This window comes from Eupeodes corollae, chromosome 3, assembly GCF_945859685.1.
Source record: "Eupeodes corollae chromosome 3, idEupCoro1.1, whole genome shotgun sequence".
In the NCBI taxonomy this organism is placed as follows: Eukaryota; Metazoa; Arthropoda; class Insecta; order Diptera; family Syrphidae; genus Eupeodes; species Eupeodes corollae.
Genome location: NC_079149.1, coordinates 74,256,197 through 74,273,174, shown reverse-complemented (window position 1 = coordinate 74,273,174; position 16,978 = coordinate 74,256,197). Strand labels below are relative to the sequence as shown.

Below are 16,978 nucleotides of genomic sequence, written 5' to 3'. Positions count from 1 at the left end.
AAACAAAATACGTTTCCGTTTGTTCAGTAGTGGTAGTCCCGTAGCGGCGACAGCGCGCGCCGGCCGCGCGGCGGCGTCGCATCGCATCCAGCCACTTCACCACCTATCCCGTCGCCGTTGCTCCACCAGCCCATCGCATCTCAACGCTATCATCGAGATAGTCCAAAAATTCTCCCTCCTTTTTAATAAAAAAAAGTTTTTATATCTCATTTTAGTATATTTTTTGTAGCCCTGAAAAGGACTGTGGATTTTTGTTTTGATTTCAACTTTGTTTTTCATTGAAATGGAAATTTTACTTCTTTGCCTTTTTAACAGCGACTGCCTTTTTTGGCTTGGCTGCTGCTGTGGCTGATTTTGCTTTTGGCACTTTAGGTTTAGGCGCGGCTGCCTTTGCTTTTGTTGGCTTTGCCTTAACTGCACTCGTTTTTTTAACACTTTTCACTTTTGGTTTTTCCACCTTCTTTTTATCTGCACTGGCACTTTTTTTTGTTGTGGCGGCTACTTTTTTTACTTTCTTTTCACCAGACACTTTTTTTAATTTTTTGTCACCAGCAGCGGCAGCTTTTGGTTTGGCGGCAGATTTTTTCTTCTCAGCAGACTTGGCCTTTGGTTCCTTGTTGGCACTAGGCGACAATTTAAAAGAACCCGCAGCTCCTTTTCCTTTGGTTTGCACTAATTTACCACTTATTACAGCACCTTTTAAATATTTTTTTATAAACGGAGCAAGTTTTTGTACATCAACTTTGTAAGTAGCAGCAATATATTTTTTGATTGCCAAAAGGGAAGAACCACCGCGATCTTTCAATGTTTTAATTGCCGCATCCACCATTTGCTGAGTCGGAGGATGAGTTGGTGCCGATTTTGGTTTTTTTGACCCACTTGCGGCGGCAGCTTTTTTTGGTTTTTTTTCCGCAACGATTGCAGGAGACGTAGCTACAGTATCTGCCATTTTGAATTCACTATTATTAATCACTTTAGAGCACAATTTTAAGAAATAGAAACACGTTTTTGTTAAAATTGCGCCAAATCCGCACCTACAGAAACGGCTAAATGAGAATCAAAGAGAGCGAAGGTATACAAAAAATTCATTTTGTACATAATTTGTACACTTTTGCAACTTAGTTTCCTCTTAAAACTTCAAAAATTTACGTCTTTTCGACCTAAATATTATAAAACAATTGACAAAATTTATTCTTACAATAATAATAGATAATTTAATAAATAATTTGATTGAAAAAACACTATCTATCAATGCATTAATAACAATTAAAGTAAATGTTTGGTGGTATTTTTTTAATACTTACCAACAAGAATGTTTATATTTAATAAATTAAACATATTTTCAGCTTGAAATTATTTTTAACATAAAGCTGATAGTTTATTTAAACTAAATAACTAAAAATTTCATCAAATTCTTACTTAATTTCTTTTTAATAAAATTAAAACAATATGGGTAATGAAACGCGTAGCATTTTTTCCCTAGGCTGTGACTTTTTCTTAGAAAATTTGTTAAACATTATCCCAAGCAAGAAAACAAATGAAAAACTATATTTATATTATTTTGTTCATAAATATTAAATATTTAATCCATAACAAACATTAAAATACCAAAAATTTAAACAAATAATCAAGCAATCAAAACTCATAAACTATCGAATATTCGCTTGCCAAGGTTTACAAATTCACATTTGTATTACAAAAATCTGTACATTGAAAAAAAAACTTTCTTGCTTCAAAATTTGCCTTCAGATATATAAAAAAAAACAAAGCATAGACTTATAAAATACATCATTGAAATATTAAAAATTAAAACACACAAAACTCAAACATTTTCGAGTATTGACTTGCTTAGTAGACAAATTCACATTTTTACGAGTATTACAAAAAACTGTACATAGAAAAAAATTCTTACTTGAAAATTTGCCTTCAGACATAAAAAAAAGAAGCAATGCCTTATAAAATAACTATAATTAAAAAAGAAAAACAAAATTCATAAATTTTCGAGCATTGGCTTGCGTAGGTATAAATATTTTCATTTGTATGATAAAAACTATGCATAGAAAGCAAGCAATAACATTTTCAAAATTTGCCTTCAAAGTAAATTATCACATTATCTTTCTACCTAAAATAAAAAAAAAATCGTGGAAATCGATAGGTACGTAATTACTAGATTGAATTAAAATTCATTTATATCTCTTTTAAATATTTTGTGGTCCTGAAAAGGACCGTTGAATATTTTTTTTAACCTCGATGATTTAAGCACGTTCGCCACGAATGCGTCTGGCCAATTGAATGTCTTTTGGCATAATTGTGACACGTTTGGCATGGATGGCGCACAAATTTGTGTCTTCAAACAGGCCAACCAAATAAGCTTCACTTGCTTCTTGAAGCGCCATAACAGCTGAGCTCTGGAAACGCAAATCTGTTTTGAAATCTTGAGCAATTTCACGAACTAAACGTTGGAAAGGCAATTTACGAATTAACAATTCGGTGCTTTTCTGATAACGACGAATCTCACGAAGAGCCACTGTTCCAGGACGATAACGATGTGGTTTCTTTACACCTCCTGTTGCTGGAGCACTTTTACGAGCTGCCTTTGTTGCCAGTTGCTTACGTGGGGCTTTTCCACCAGTCGATTTACGGGCAGTTTGCTTTGTACGAGCCATGATTTCACTTTTTTTCACTTCACTAATAAACACAACACTTTTGTTCACAATTTTTTTAGAAAAATCGAATGTAGATTTCTGTTTAAGTCATTAAATTGGCTATTCATGTTTCCGTTCGACTGTTTTTTTCATTTTCGTTGTCGATTTATTTGGCCAATCAAAATTAAGAATTGTTATGAAAAATAAGTATAAATACTTGTGGTATTTCGAGCGAAGAGCCACAGTTTAACAGTGACTCTTGTGCAGTGCAGTTCTCTAGTTCAGTTTAAGTGTTTTTTTAATTAAATAAATAAAAATGACTGGTCGTGGTAAAGGAGGAAAAGGTTTGGGCAAAGGCGGAGCTAAGCGGCATCGTAAGGTATTGCGTGATAACATTCAAGGAATCACGAAACCAGCAATTCGTCGATTGGCTCGTCGTGGAGGTGTAAAACGTATTTCTGGTTTGATTTACGAAGAAACACGTGGAGTGTTGAAAGTTTTTCTGGAAAATGTTATCCGAGATGCCGTTACTTACACCGAACACGCTAAGCGTAAGACAGTTACAGCTATGGATGTAGTTTACGCTTTGAAGAGACAAGGGCGTACTCTTTACGGTTTCGGAGGTTAAGAATTTTATTCGAAACAAACAATCGGTCCTTTTCAGGACCACAATTAAATATAAAAGAGATTGAAAATAGAAATCATACACCGTTGACGAACAAAATACCTAATTTTTTTTCATTTGCCAATGAATATATGTATGTATATACTAAATACCTGATGATTATCAAAAAAAATTATTTTGCTAATTTACTTACTTTTTTGTACCAAAATATTTTTTTTGAAATGGAAACATAAAATAAAATTCCTTTTTGTGAAAAAATTTTTTTTTTGCTTTAGTCGCAAAAACATATTTTATTCCTTGTATTATTCTTTTTTCGAAATGGAAACAAAAATTAAATAAAATTCCTTTTTCTGAAATTTTTTTTGTTGCTTTGCACATTTTATTCTTTTTTCCGTAGAAAAAATTTTTTTTTTGCTGCTTTACGGATTGGATACGAACAAATATTTCTTTTTCCAAAGGAAGAAAAAACATTTGTTTGTTGCTTTCTTTTTCTTCGTACGAGAATATTTTAGAATATATACAAAAAATTGAAAAATAAACACATCTCTTAATAGAAATTATTGGATACGAACAAATATTTCTTTTTGCAGAGGAAGAAAAAAACATTTTTTGTTTGTTGGTTTCTTTTTCTTTGAAAAAAAATAAAAAATATTTTTTCCGAACTGAAAAAAAAATGTTTTGTTGCTTTACGGATTGGATACGAACAAATATTTCTTTTTCTTCGTACCAGAATATTTTAAAATTGCTATATACCTACAAGAAATTGAAAAATAACCACATCTTTTAACAGAAATTAGAATTGCATACGAACAAATATTTCTTTTTCCAAAGAAAGAAAAAAACATGTTTGTTGGTTTCTATTTCTTTGAAAAAAAAAAAAATAAAAAATATTTTTTCCGAACTGAAAAAAAAATGTTTTGTTGCTTTACGGATTGGATACGAACAAATATTTCTTTTTGCAAAGGAAGAAAAAACATTTGTTTGGTTTCTTCTTCTTTGAAAAAAAAATGTGTTGCTTTACGGATTGGATACAAACAAATATTTCTTTTTGCAAAGAAAGAAAAAACATTTGTTTGTTGGTTTCTTCTTCTTCGTATTTTAAAATATATAAAAAAAATGAAAAATATACACATCTCTTAATAGAAATTATTTGTCGTCCTGAAAAGGACGGTTTTTTTTTTTGTTTGCTGTCACTACATAGATTTAAGCACTTTTCTCTGTCTTCTTTGGCAACAAAACAGCTTGAATATTTGGAAGAACACCTCCTTGTGCGATTGTGACTCCAGAAAGTAATTTATTCAATTCCTCGTCGTTCCGAATAGCCAATTGCAAATGGCGGGGAATAATTCTAGTTTTTTTGTTGTCACGAGCAGCATTTCCCGCCAATTCCAAGACTTCTGCCGCCAAATATTCCATCACAGCTGCCAAATACACAGGGGCACCGGCTCCGACGCGCTCAGCATAGTTTCCCTTTCGCAGCAGACGATGAATACGACCAACAGGGAATTGTAATCCAGCACGATTAGAGCGGGACTTTGCCTTTCCCTTCACTTTTCCACCTTTACCACGACCAGACATTTTATATTATTGTTTTTTAAATATTTTTTACAAAAGAAAAAACACAAGAGAGCTCACTATTTCACTGTTCACTGTATCACTGCACACTGTAGAATGACAAAATTTTCGAACTGTGCGCTGTCTTTTATCTAAATTTTCGTATGCTCGCACACAGAAAAAAGAGGGTTGTGGCCTTAGAAAGCCGTTGTGGAAAGAGACAATATAATTCGTGAGTTTTTCAGAAAAATTCACAGTTCTCGTTCAGTCGTCATTGTGTGCAGTTCGTTAATAGTGAAAGTGAAGTGAATTATAAAAATAAAATGCCGCCAAAAACTAGTGGTAAAGCAGCTAAAAAAGCCGGAAAGGCACAAAAAAATATCACCAAGACCGATAAGAAGAAGAAGCGCAAGAGGAAGGAAAGCTACGCAATCTACATTTACAAAGTTTTGAAGCAAGTTCATCCTGACACTGGAATTTCATCGAAGGCCATGAGCATCATGAATAGTTTTGTGAACGACATCTTCGAAAGAATTGCTGCTGAAGCCTCTCGCTTAGCTCACTACAACAAGCGTTCAACAATCACAAGTCGGGAAATCCAGACTGCCGTGCGATTGTTGTTGCCTGGTGAACTAGCCAAGCATGCTGTTAGTGAAGGAACAAAGGCGGTTACCAAATACACAAGCTCGAAGTAATTTTTTTTTTATTGAATTTCTTCAAAAATGGCCCTTTTCAGGGCCGCAAAAATATCAATAAGAGATTAGAGAATTGAAAAAAAAATATTTTTTCTACCTGCGGAAAAATTCGTTAAATAAATATTTTTATTTGTGATTGAAGTAATTTTTTTTTATTTAATTTCTTCAAAAATGGCCCTTTTCAGGGCCGCAAAAATATCAATAAGAGATTAGAGAATTGACAAAAAAAATATTTTTTTTTCTACCTGCGGAAAAATTCGTTAAATAAATATTTTTATTTGTGATTGTAAGAGTATTTTCTATGAAAAAAATAAATTTTGTAAATTGTTCCAGACGCCACGTGAATCATGTCGCGTCCAATAGAAACACAAACATTTTTTTTATTGTTCTACGCATCGTGTACAGTCTCGAAGCGTCGCAAAAGTTTTAATAAGAAACTAGAGATTTGAGAAGAAAGGTATATACATATATTTTTTTTGCCTGTGGAATGATTTTATGAATCTATTTTGTTTTTCTTTGTGATTTTTGATTAGAAAATATATTTTCTATCAAAAGAAATACAAAAGTTAGTTCTGTTAATTGTTCCAGACACCACGTGTATCGTGCCGAGTCAAGTAGAAACGAAAAACATACAAAAAATACATTTTATTAAATAATTTTGTTTGTTTTGTTCTACCCATCGTGTCCAGTTATGTCGCTATGTGTACAGTGTACAGTCACGTAGCGTCACAAAAATATCTATAAAATATTAGAGAATTAAATTTGTTTGTGTTTTTTGATGTCAGATGTATGTAATTTCTATGAAAAGAAATACAAAATTCTTGTTATTTTGTTTAAGATTTTTTTTATTGTTCTACGCATCGAGTACAGTCTCGAAGCGTCACAAAATTTTTAATAAGAAACTAGAGAATTTAAAGAAATGTATGTTTTCTTTGCCTGTGGAATACATATTGTTTTTTGTTTTAATTTTTGATTACAAAATATATTTTCTATGAAAAGAAATACAAAACTTACTTTTGTTGATTGTTCCAGACACGACGTGTATCATGCCGAGTCAACTAAAAACAAAAAAATATAAATTTTGTTTGTATTGTTCTACCCATCGTGTCCAGTTATGTCGCCATGTGTACAGTCACGTAGCGTCGCAAAAACATCTAGGTATAAAATATTAGAGAATTAAATTTGTTTGTGTTTTTTGATGTCAGATGTACGTATGTAATTTCTATGAAAAGAAATACAACACTCTTGATATTTTGTTTAAGAATTTTCTTAATTGTTGCGGATATACTTCATGTCGCGTCCAGTCGATAAAAATATATGAAAATATATGTAATTTCTATGAAAAGAAATACAAAACTCTTGATAAATTGTGTAAGAATTTTTTTATTTGTTGCAGGAATGCGTCATGTCGCGTCCAGTCGATAAAAATATATGAAAAACATATGTAATTCCTGAAATAAAATACAAAACTCTTGATATTTTGTTTAAGAATTTTGTAAATTGTTGCAGGTATACGTCATGTCGCGTCTAGTCCATAAAAATACATGAAAACAAATACCTACATTTTGCCAAAGTATTTCGTTTGTATTTTTCTACGCATCGTGTACAGTCACATAGCGTGGAAACATTTCAATAATTACGTAGGTATTAGAGAAATGCAAAAAAAGAAAAATATGTTGTTGTCTTATTTGATAGTAAAAGTATTTTCTATGAAAGATATTTATTGTTGAAGGCATCGCATCGCGTCCAATCACAAAAAAGTAGAAAATAAACAGTACAGTCTCGCCCATACATATCGCATCGTACCTAGTAGCTGTAGTTAGAAAATAGGCGCAAAAATATATATTATTTATTTGTATTGATATTTCCTTTCTTTCTGCCCAATGAGAAATACATATGAATACAAATAAATTAAGTTTGCTTTTGAATACCTATTTCATAAAAAAACTATTTTCTGTAGAACAAAAAAAGGACGAAAATAAATGCAAAACTAAATACGTTTTCGGTTGTTCAGTCTCGCCCAGACAAATCGCATCGTGCCTAGTAGCTGTAGTAAGAAAATAGGCGCAAAAATATATTATTTATTTGTATTGATATTTCCTTTCTTTCTGCCCAATGAGAAAAACATATGAATACAAATAAATGAAGTTTGCATTTGCAATACCTATTTCATTAAAAAAAGTATTTTCTGTAGAACAAAAAAGCGCGAAAATAAATGCAAAACAAAATACGTTTCCGTTTGTTCAGTAGTGGTAGTCCCGTAGCGGCGACAGCGCGCGCCGGCCGCGCGGCGGCGTCGCATCGCATCCAGCCACTTCACCACCTATCCCGTCGCCGTTGCTCCACCAGCCCATCGCATCTCAACGCTATCATCGAGATAGTCCAAAAATTCTCCCTCCTTTTTAATAAAAAAAAGTTTTTATATCTCATTTTAGTATATTTTTTGTAGCCCTGAAAAGGACTGTGGATTTTTGTTTTGATTTCAACTTTGTTTTTCATTGAAATGGAAATTTTACTTCTTTGCCTTTTTAACAGCGACTGCCTTTTTTGGCTTGGCTGCTGCTGTGGCTGATTTTGCTTTTGGCACTTTAGGTTTAGGCGCGGCTGCCTTTGCTTTTGTTGGCTTTGCCTTAACTGCACTCGTTTTTTTAACACTTTTCACTTTTGGTTTTTCCACCTTCTTTTTATCTGCACTGGCACTTTTTTTTGTTGTGGCGGCTACTTTTTTTACTTTCTTTTCACCAGACACTTTTTTTAATTTTTTGTCACCAGCAGCGGCAGCTTTTGGTTTGGCGGCAGATTTTTTCTTCTCAGCAGACTTGGCCTTTGGTTCCTTGTTGGCACTAGGCGACAATTTAAAAGAACCCGCAGCTCCTTTTCCTTTGGTTTGCACTAATTTACCACTTATTACAGCACCTTTTAAATATTTTTTTATAAACGGAGCAAGTTTTTGTACATCAACTTTGTAAGTAGCAGCAATATATTTTTTGATTGCCAAAAGGGAAGAACCACCGCGATCTTTCAATGTTTTAATTGCCGCATCCACCATTTGCTGAGTCGGAGGATGAGTTGGTGCCGATTTTGGTTTTTTTGACCCACTTGCGGCGGCAGCTTTTTTTGGTTTTTTTTCCGCAACGATTGCAGGAGACGTAGCTACAGTATCTGCCATTTTGAATTCACTATTATTAATCACTTTAGAGCACAATTTTAAGAAATAGAAACACGTTTTTGTTAAAATTGCGCCAAATCCGCACCTACAGAAACGGCTAAATGAGAATCAAAGAGAGCGAAGGTATACAAAAAATTCATTTTGTACATAATTTGTACACTTTTGCAACTTAGTTTCCTCTTAAAACTTCAAAAATTTACGTCTTTTCGACCTAAATATTATAAAACAATTGACAAAATTTATTCTTACAATAATAATAGATAATTTAATAAATAATTTGATTGAAAAAACACTATCTATCAATGCATTAATAACAATTAAAGTAAATGTTTGGTGGTATTTTTTTAATACTTACCAACAAGAATGTTTATATTTAATAAATTAAACATATTTTCAGCTTGAAATTATTTTTAACATAAAGCTGATAGTTTATTTAAACTAAATAACTAAAAATTTCATCAAATTCTTACTTAATTTCTTTTTAATAAAATTAAAACAATATGGGTAATGAAACGCGTAGCATTTTTTCCCTAGGCTGTGACTTTTTCTTAGAAAATTTGTTAAACATTATCCCAAGCAAGAAAACAAATGAAAAACTACCTATATTTATATTATTTTGTTCATAAATATTAAATATTTAATCCATAACAAACATTAAAATACCAAAAATTTAAACAAATAATCAAGCAATCAAAACTCATAAACTATCGAATATTCGCTTGCCAAGGTTTACAAATTCACATTTGTATTACAAAAATCTGTACATTGAAAAAAAAACTTTCTTGCTTCAAAATTTGCCTTCAGATATATAAAAAAAAACAAAGCATAGACTTATAAAATACATCATTGAAATATTAAAAATTAAAACACACAAAACTCAAACATTTTCGAGTATTGACTTGCTTAGTAGACAAATTCACATTTTTACGAGTATTACAAAAAACTGTACATAGAAAAAAATTCTTACTTGAAAATTTGCCTTCAGACATAAAAAAAAGAAGCAATGCCTTATAAAATAACTATAATTAAAAAAGAAAAACAAAATTCATAAATTTTCGAATATATTTATACCTACGCATTTTCATTTGTATGATAAAAACTATGCATAGAAAGCAAGCAATAACATTTTCAAAATTTGCCTTCAAAGTAAATTATCACATTATCTTTCTACCTAAAATAAAAAAAAAATCGTGGAAATCGATAGGTACGTAATTACTAGATTGAATTAAAATTCATTTATATCTCTTTTAAATATTTTGTGGTCCTGAAAAGGACCGTTGAATATTTTTTTTAACCTCGATGATTTAAGCACGTTCGCCACGAATGCGTCTGGCCAATTGAATGTCTTTTGGCATAATTGTGACACGTTTGGCATGGATGGCGCACAAATTTGTGTCTTCAAACAGGCCAACCAAATAAGCTTCACTTGCTTCTTGAAGCGCCATAACAGCTGAGCTGTGGAAACGCAAATCTGTTTTGAAATCTTGAGCAATTTCACGAACTAAACGTTGGAAAGGCAATTTACGAATTAACAATTCGGTGCTTTTCTGATAACGACGAATCTCACGAAGAGCCACTGTTCCAGGACGATAACGATGTGGTTTCTTTACACCTCCTGTTGCTGGAGCACTTTTACGAGCTGCCTTTGTTGCCAGTTGCTTACGTGGGGCTTTTCCACCAGTCGATTTACGGGCAGTTTGCTTTGTACGAGCCATGATTTCACTTTTTTTCACTTCACTAATAAACACAACACTTTTGTTCACAATTTTTTTAGAAAAATCGAATGTAGATTTCTGTTTAAGTCATTAAATTGGCTATTCATGTTTCCGTTCGACTGTTTTTTTCATTTTCGTTGTCGATTTATTTGGCCAATCAAAATTAAGAATTGTTATGAAAAATAAGTATAAATACTTGTGGTATTTCGAGCGAAGAGCCACAGTTTAACAGTGACTCTTGTGCAGTGCAGTTCTCTAGTTCAGTTTAAGTGTTTTTTTAATTAAATAAATAAAAATGACTGGTCGTGGTAAAGGAGGAAAAGGTTTGGGCAAAGGCGGAGCTAAGCGGCATCGTAAGGTATTGCGTGATAACATTCAAGGAATCACGAAACCAGCAATTCGTCGATTGGCTCGTCGTGGAGGTGTAAAACGTATTTCTGGTTTGATTTACGAAGAAACACGTGGAGTGTTGAAAGTTTTTCTGGAAAATGTTATCCGAGATGCCGTTACTTACACCGAACACGCTAAGCGTAAGACAGTTACAGCTATGGATGTAGTTTACGCTTTGAAGAGACAAGGGCGTACTCTTTACGGTTTCGGAGGTTAAGAATTTTATTCGAAACAAACAATCGGTCCTTTTCAGGACCACAATTAAATATAAAAGAGATTGAAAATAGAAATCATACACCGTTGACGAACAAAATACCTAATTTTTTTTCATTTGCCAATGAATATATGTATGTATATACTAAATACCTGATGATTATCAAAAAAAATTATTTTGCTAATTTACTTACTTTTTTGTACCAAAATATTTTTTTTGAAATGGAAACATAAAATAAAATTCCTTTTTGTGAAAAATTTTTTTTTTTGCTTTAGTCGCAAAAACATATTTTATTCCTTGTTCTTATTCTTTTTTCGAAATGGAAACAAAAATTAAATAAAATTCCTTTTTCTGAAATTTTTTTTGTTGCTTTGCATATTTTATTCTTTTTTCCGTAGAAAAAATTTTTTTTTTGCTGCTTTACGGATTGGATACGAACAAATATTTCTTTTTCCAAAGGAAGAAAAAACATTTGTTTGTTGCTTTCTTTTTCTTCGTACGAGAATATTTTAGAATATATACAAAAAATTGAAAAATAAACACATCTCTTAATAGAAATTATTGGATACGAACAAATATTTCTTTTTGCAGAGGAAGAAAAAAACATTTTTTGTTTGTTGGTTTCTTTTTCTTTGAAAAAAAAATAAAAAATATTTTTTCCGAACTGAAAAAAAAATGTTTTGTTGCTTTACGGATTGGATACGAACAAATATTTCTTTTTCTTCGTACCAGAATATTTTAAAATTGCTATATACCTACAAGAAATTGAAAAATAACCACATCTTTTAACAGAAATTAGAATTGCATACGAACAAATATTTCTTTTTCCAAAGAAAGAAAAAAACATGTTTGTTGGTTTCTATTTCTTTGAAAAAAAAAAAAAATAAAAAATATTTTTTCCGAACTGAAAAAAAAATGTTTTGTTGCTTTACGGATTGGATACGAACAAATATTTCTTTTTGCAAAGGAAGAAAAAACATTTGTTTGGTTTCTTCTTCTTTGAAAAAAAAATGTGTTGCTTTACGGATTGGATACAAACAAATATTTCTTTTTGCAAAGAAAGAAAAAACATTTGTTTGTTGGTTTCTTCTTCTTCGTATTTTAAAATATATAAAAAAAATGAAAAATATACACATCTCTTAATAGAAATTATTTGTCGTCCTGAAAAGGACGGTTTTTTTTTTGTTTGCTGTCACTACATAGATTTAAGCACTTTTCTCTGTCTTCTTTGGCAACAAAACAGCTTGAATATTTGGAAGAACACCTCCTTGTGCGATTGTGACTCCAGAAAGTAATTTATTCAATTCCTCGTCGTTCCGAATAGCCAATTGCAAATGGCGGGGAATAATTCTAGTTTTTTTGTTGTCACGAGCAGCATTTCCCGCCAATTCCAAGACTTCTGCCGCCAAATATTCCATCACAGCTGCCAAATACACAGGGGCACCGGCTCCGACGCGCTCAGCATAGTTTCCCTTTCGCAGCAGACGATGAATACGACCAACAGGGAATTGTAATCCAGCACGATTAGAGCGGGACTTTGCCTTTCCCTTCACTTTTCCACCTTTACCACGACCAGACATTTTATATTATTGTTTTTTAAATATTTTTTACAAAAGAAAAAACACAAGAGAGCTCACTATTTCACTGTTCACTGTATCACTGCACACTGTAGAATGACAAAATTTTCGAACTGTGCGCTGTCTTTTATCTAAATTTTCGTATGCTCGCACACAGAAAAAAGAGGGTTGTGGCCTTAGAAAGCCGTTGTGGAAAGAGACAATATAATTCGTGAGTTTTTCAGAAAAATTCACAGTTCTCGTTCAGTGGTCATTGTGTGCAGTTCGTTAATAGTGAAAGTGAAGTGAATTATAAAAATAAAATGCCGCCAAAAACTAGTGGTAAAGCAGCTAAAAAAGCCGGAAAGGCACAAAAAAATATCACCAAGACCGATAAGAAGAAGAAGCGCAAGAGGAAGGAAAGCTACGCAATCTACATTTACAAAGTTTTGAAGCAAGTTCATCCTGACACTGGAATTTCATCGAAGGCCATGAGCATCATGAATAGTTTTGTGAACGACATCTTCGAAAGAATTGCTGCTGAAGCCTCTCGCTTAGCTCACTACAACAAGCGTTCAACAATCACAAGTCGGGAAATCCAGACTGCCGTGCGATTGTTGTTGCCTGGTGAACTAGCCAAGCATGCTGTTAGTGAAGGAACAAAGGCGGTTACCAAATACACAAGCTCGAAGTAATTTTTTTTTTATTGAATTTCTTCAAAAATGGCCCTTTTCAGGGCCGCAAAAATATCAATAAGAGATTAGAGAATTGAAAAAAAAATATTTTTTCTACCTGCGGAAAAATTCGTTAAATAAATATTTTTATTTGTGATTGAAGTAATTTTTTTTTATTTAATTTCTTCAAAAATGGCCCTTTTCAGGGCCGCAAAAATATCAATAAGAGATTAGAGAATTGACAAAAAAATATATTTTTTTTTCTACCTGCGGAAAAATTCGTTAAATAAATATTTTTATTTGTGATTGTAAGAGTATTTTCTATGAAAAAAATAAATTTTGTAAATTGTTCCAGACGCCACGTGAATCATGTCGCGTCCAATAGAAACACAAACATTTTTTTTATTGTTCTACGCAGTGTACAGTCTCGAAGCGTCGCAAAAGTTTTAATAAGAAACTAGAGATTTGAGAAGAAAGGTATATACATATATTTTTTTTGCCTGTGGAATGATTTTATGAATCTATTTTGTTTTTCTTTGTGATTTTTGATTAGAAAATATATTTTCTATCAAAAGAAATACAAAAGTTAGTTCTGTTAATTGTTCCAGAACCACGTGTATCGTGCCGAGTCAAGTAGAAACGAAAAACATACAAAAAATACATTTTATTAAATAATTTTGTTTGTTTTGTTCTACCCATCGTGTCCAGTTATGTCGCTATGTGTACAGTGTACAGTCACGTAGCGTCACAAAAATATCTATAAAATATTAGAGAATTAAATTTGTTTGTGTTTTTTGATGTCAGATGTATGTAATTTCTATGAAAAGAAATACAAAATTCTTGTTATTTTGTTTAAGATTTTTTTTATTGTTCTACGCATCGAGTACAGTCTCGAAGCGTCACAAAATTTTTAATAAGAAACTAGAGAATTTAAAGAAATGTATGTTTTCTTTGCCTGTGGAATACATATTGTTTTTTGTTTTAATTTTTGATTACAAAATATATTTTCTATGAAAAGAAATACAAAACTTACTTTTGTTGATTGTTCCAGACACGACGTGTATCATGCCGAGTCAACTAAAAACAAAAAAATATAAATTTTGTTTGTATTGTTCTACCCATCGTGTCCAGTTATGTCGCTATGTGTACAGTCACGTAGCGTCGCAAAAACATCTAGGTATAAAATATTAGAGAATTAAATTTGTTTGTGTTTTTTGATGTCAGATGTACGTATGTAATTTCTATGAAAAGAAATACAACACTCTTGATATTTTGTTTAAGAATTTTCTTAATTGTTGCGGATATACTTCATGTCGCGTCCAGTCGATAAAAATATATGAAAATATATGTAATTTCTATGAAAAGAAATACAAAACTCTTGATAAATTGTGTAAGAATTTTTTTATTTGTTGCAGGAATGCGTCATGTCGCGTCCAGTCGATAAAAATATATGAAAAACATATGTAATTCCTGAAATAAAATACAAAACTCTTGATATTTTGTTTAAGAATTTTGTAAATTGTTGCAGGTATACGTCATGTCGCGTCTAGTCCATAAAAATACATGAAAACAAATACCTACATTTTGCCAAAGTATTTCGTTTGTATTTTTCTACGCATCGTGTACAGTCACATAGCGTGGAAACATTTCAATAATTACGTAGGTATTAGAGAAATGCAAAAAAAGAAAAATATGTTGTTGTCTTATTTGATAGTAAAAGTATTTTCTATGAAAGATATTTATTGTTGAAGGCATCGCATCGCGTCCAATCACAAAAAAGTAGAAAATAAACAGTACAGTCTCGCCCATACATATCGCATCGTACCTAGTAGCTGTAGTTAGAAAATAGGCGCAAAAATATATATTATTTATTTGTATTGATATTTCCATTCTTTCTGCCCAATGAGAAATACATATGAATACAAATAAATTAAGTTTGCTTTTGAATACCTATTTCATAAAAAAACTATTTTCTGTAGAATAAAAAAAGGACGAAAATAAATGCAAAACTAAATACGTTTTCGGTTGTTCAGTCTCGCCCAGACAAATCGCATCGTGCCTAGCAGCTGTAGTAAGAAAATAGGCGCAAAAATATATTATTTATTTGTATTGATATTTCCTTTCTTTCTGCCCAATGAGAAAAACATATGAATACAAATAAATGAAGTTTGCATTTGCAATACCTATTTCATTAAAAAAAGTATTTTCTGTAGAACAAAAAAGCGCGAAAATAAATGCAAAACAAAATACGTTTCCGTTTGTTCAGTAGTGGTAGTCCCGTAGCGGCGACAGCGCGCGCCGGCCGCGCGGCGACGTCGCATCGCATCCAGCCACTTCACCACTTATCCCGTCGCCGTTGCTCCACCAGCCCATCGCATCTCAACGCTATCATCGAGATAGTCCAAAAATTCTCCCTCCTTTTTAATAAAAAATTAAAAAAAAAAAGTTTTTATATCTCATTTTAGTATATTTTTTGTAGCCCTGAAAAGGACTGTGGATTTTTGTTTTGATTTCAACTTTGTTTTTCATTGAAATGGAAATTTTACTTCTTTGCCTTTTTAACAGCGACTGCCTTTTTTGGCTTGGCTGCTGCTGTGGCTGATTTTGCTTTTGGCACTTTAGGTTTAGGCGCGGCTGCCTTTGCTTTTGTTGGCTTTGCCTTAACTGCACTCGTTTTTTTAACACTTTTCACTTTTGGTTTTTCCACCTTCTTTTTATCTGCACTGGCACTTTTTTTTGTTGTGGCGGCTACTTTTTTTACTTTCTTTTCACCAGACACTTTTTTTAATTTTTTGTCACCAGCAGCGGCAGCTTTTGGTTTGGCGGCAGATTTTTTCTTCTCAGCAGACTTGGCCTTTGGTTCCTTGTTGGCACTAGGCGACAATTTAAAAGAACCCGCAGCTCCTTTTCCTTTGGTTTGCACTAATTTACCACTTATTACAGCACCTTTTAAATATTTTTTTATAAACGGAGCAAGTTTTTGTACATCAACTTTGTAAGTAGCAGCAATATATTTTTTGATTGCCAAAAGGGAAGAACCACCGCGATCTTTCAATGTTTTAATTGCCGCATCCACCATTTGCTGAGTCGGAGGATGAGTTGGTGCCGATTTTGGTTTTTTTGACCCACTTGCGGCGGCAGCTTTTTTTGGTTTTTTTTCCGCAACGATTGCAGGAGACGTAGCTACAGTATCTGCCATTTTGAATTCACTATTATTAATCACTTTAGAGCACAATTTTAAGAAATAGAAACACGTTTTTGTTAAAATTGCGCCAAATCCGCACCTACAGAAACGGCTAAATGAGAATCAAAGAGAGCGAAGGTATACAAAAAATTCATTTTGTACATAATTTGTACACTTTTGCAACTTAGTTTCCTCTTAAAACTTCAAAAATTTACGTCTTTTCGACCTAAATATTATAAAACAATTGACAAAATTTATTCTTACAATAATAATAGATAATTTAATAAATAATTTGATTGAAAAAACACTATCTATCAATGCATTAATAACAATTAAAGTAAATGTTTGGTGGTATTTTTTTAATACTTACCAACAAGAATGTTTATATTTAATAAATTAAACATATTTTCAGCTTGAAATTATTTTTAACATAAAGCTGATAGTTTATTTAAACTAAATAACTAAAAATTTCATCAAATTCTTACTTAATTTCTTTTTAATAAAATTAAAACAATATGGGTAATGAAACGCGTAGCATTTTTTCCCTAGGCTGTGAC

The 16,978-nt window shown here is 32.1% G+C and overlaps 3 protein-coding genes across 3 annotated transcripts; 1 reads left to right on the top strand and 2 right to left on the bottom strand.

Annotated features, from left to right (window-relative positions):
- Positions 1–1,456: 1,456 nt before the first annotated feature.
- On the bottom strand, positions 1,457–2,921 carry LOC129949669 (histone H3). Its single transcript, XM_056061260.1, has one exon. The coding sequence runs from the start codon at positions 2,664–2,666 to the stop codon at positions 2,256–2,258; it is 411 nt and encodes a 136-aa protein (XP_055917235.1). The 5' UTR covers positions 2,667–2,921; the 3' UTR covers positions 1,457–2,255.
- On the top strand, positions 2,913–11,159 carry LOC129950597 (histone H4-like). Its single transcript, XM_056062528.1, has 2 exons — positions 2,913–3,261; positions 10,699–11,159. Exons 1-2 carry the CDS (start codon positions 2,962–2,964, stop codon positions 11,008–11,010), a joined length of 612 nt encoding a protein of 203 aa, XP_055918503.1. The 5' UTR covers positions 2,913–2,961; the 3' UTR covers positions 11,011–11,159.
- LOC129949672 (histone H3-like) lies at positions 9,818–10,658 on the bottom strand. Its single transcript, XM_056061263.1, has one exon. The coding sequence runs from the start codon at positions 10,401–10,403 to the stop codon at positions 9,993–9,995; it is 411 nt and encodes a 136-aa protein (XP_055917238.1). The 5' UTR covers positions 10,404–10,658; the 3' UTR covers positions 9,818–9,992.
- Positions 11,160–16,978: the final 5,819 nt, after the last annotated feature.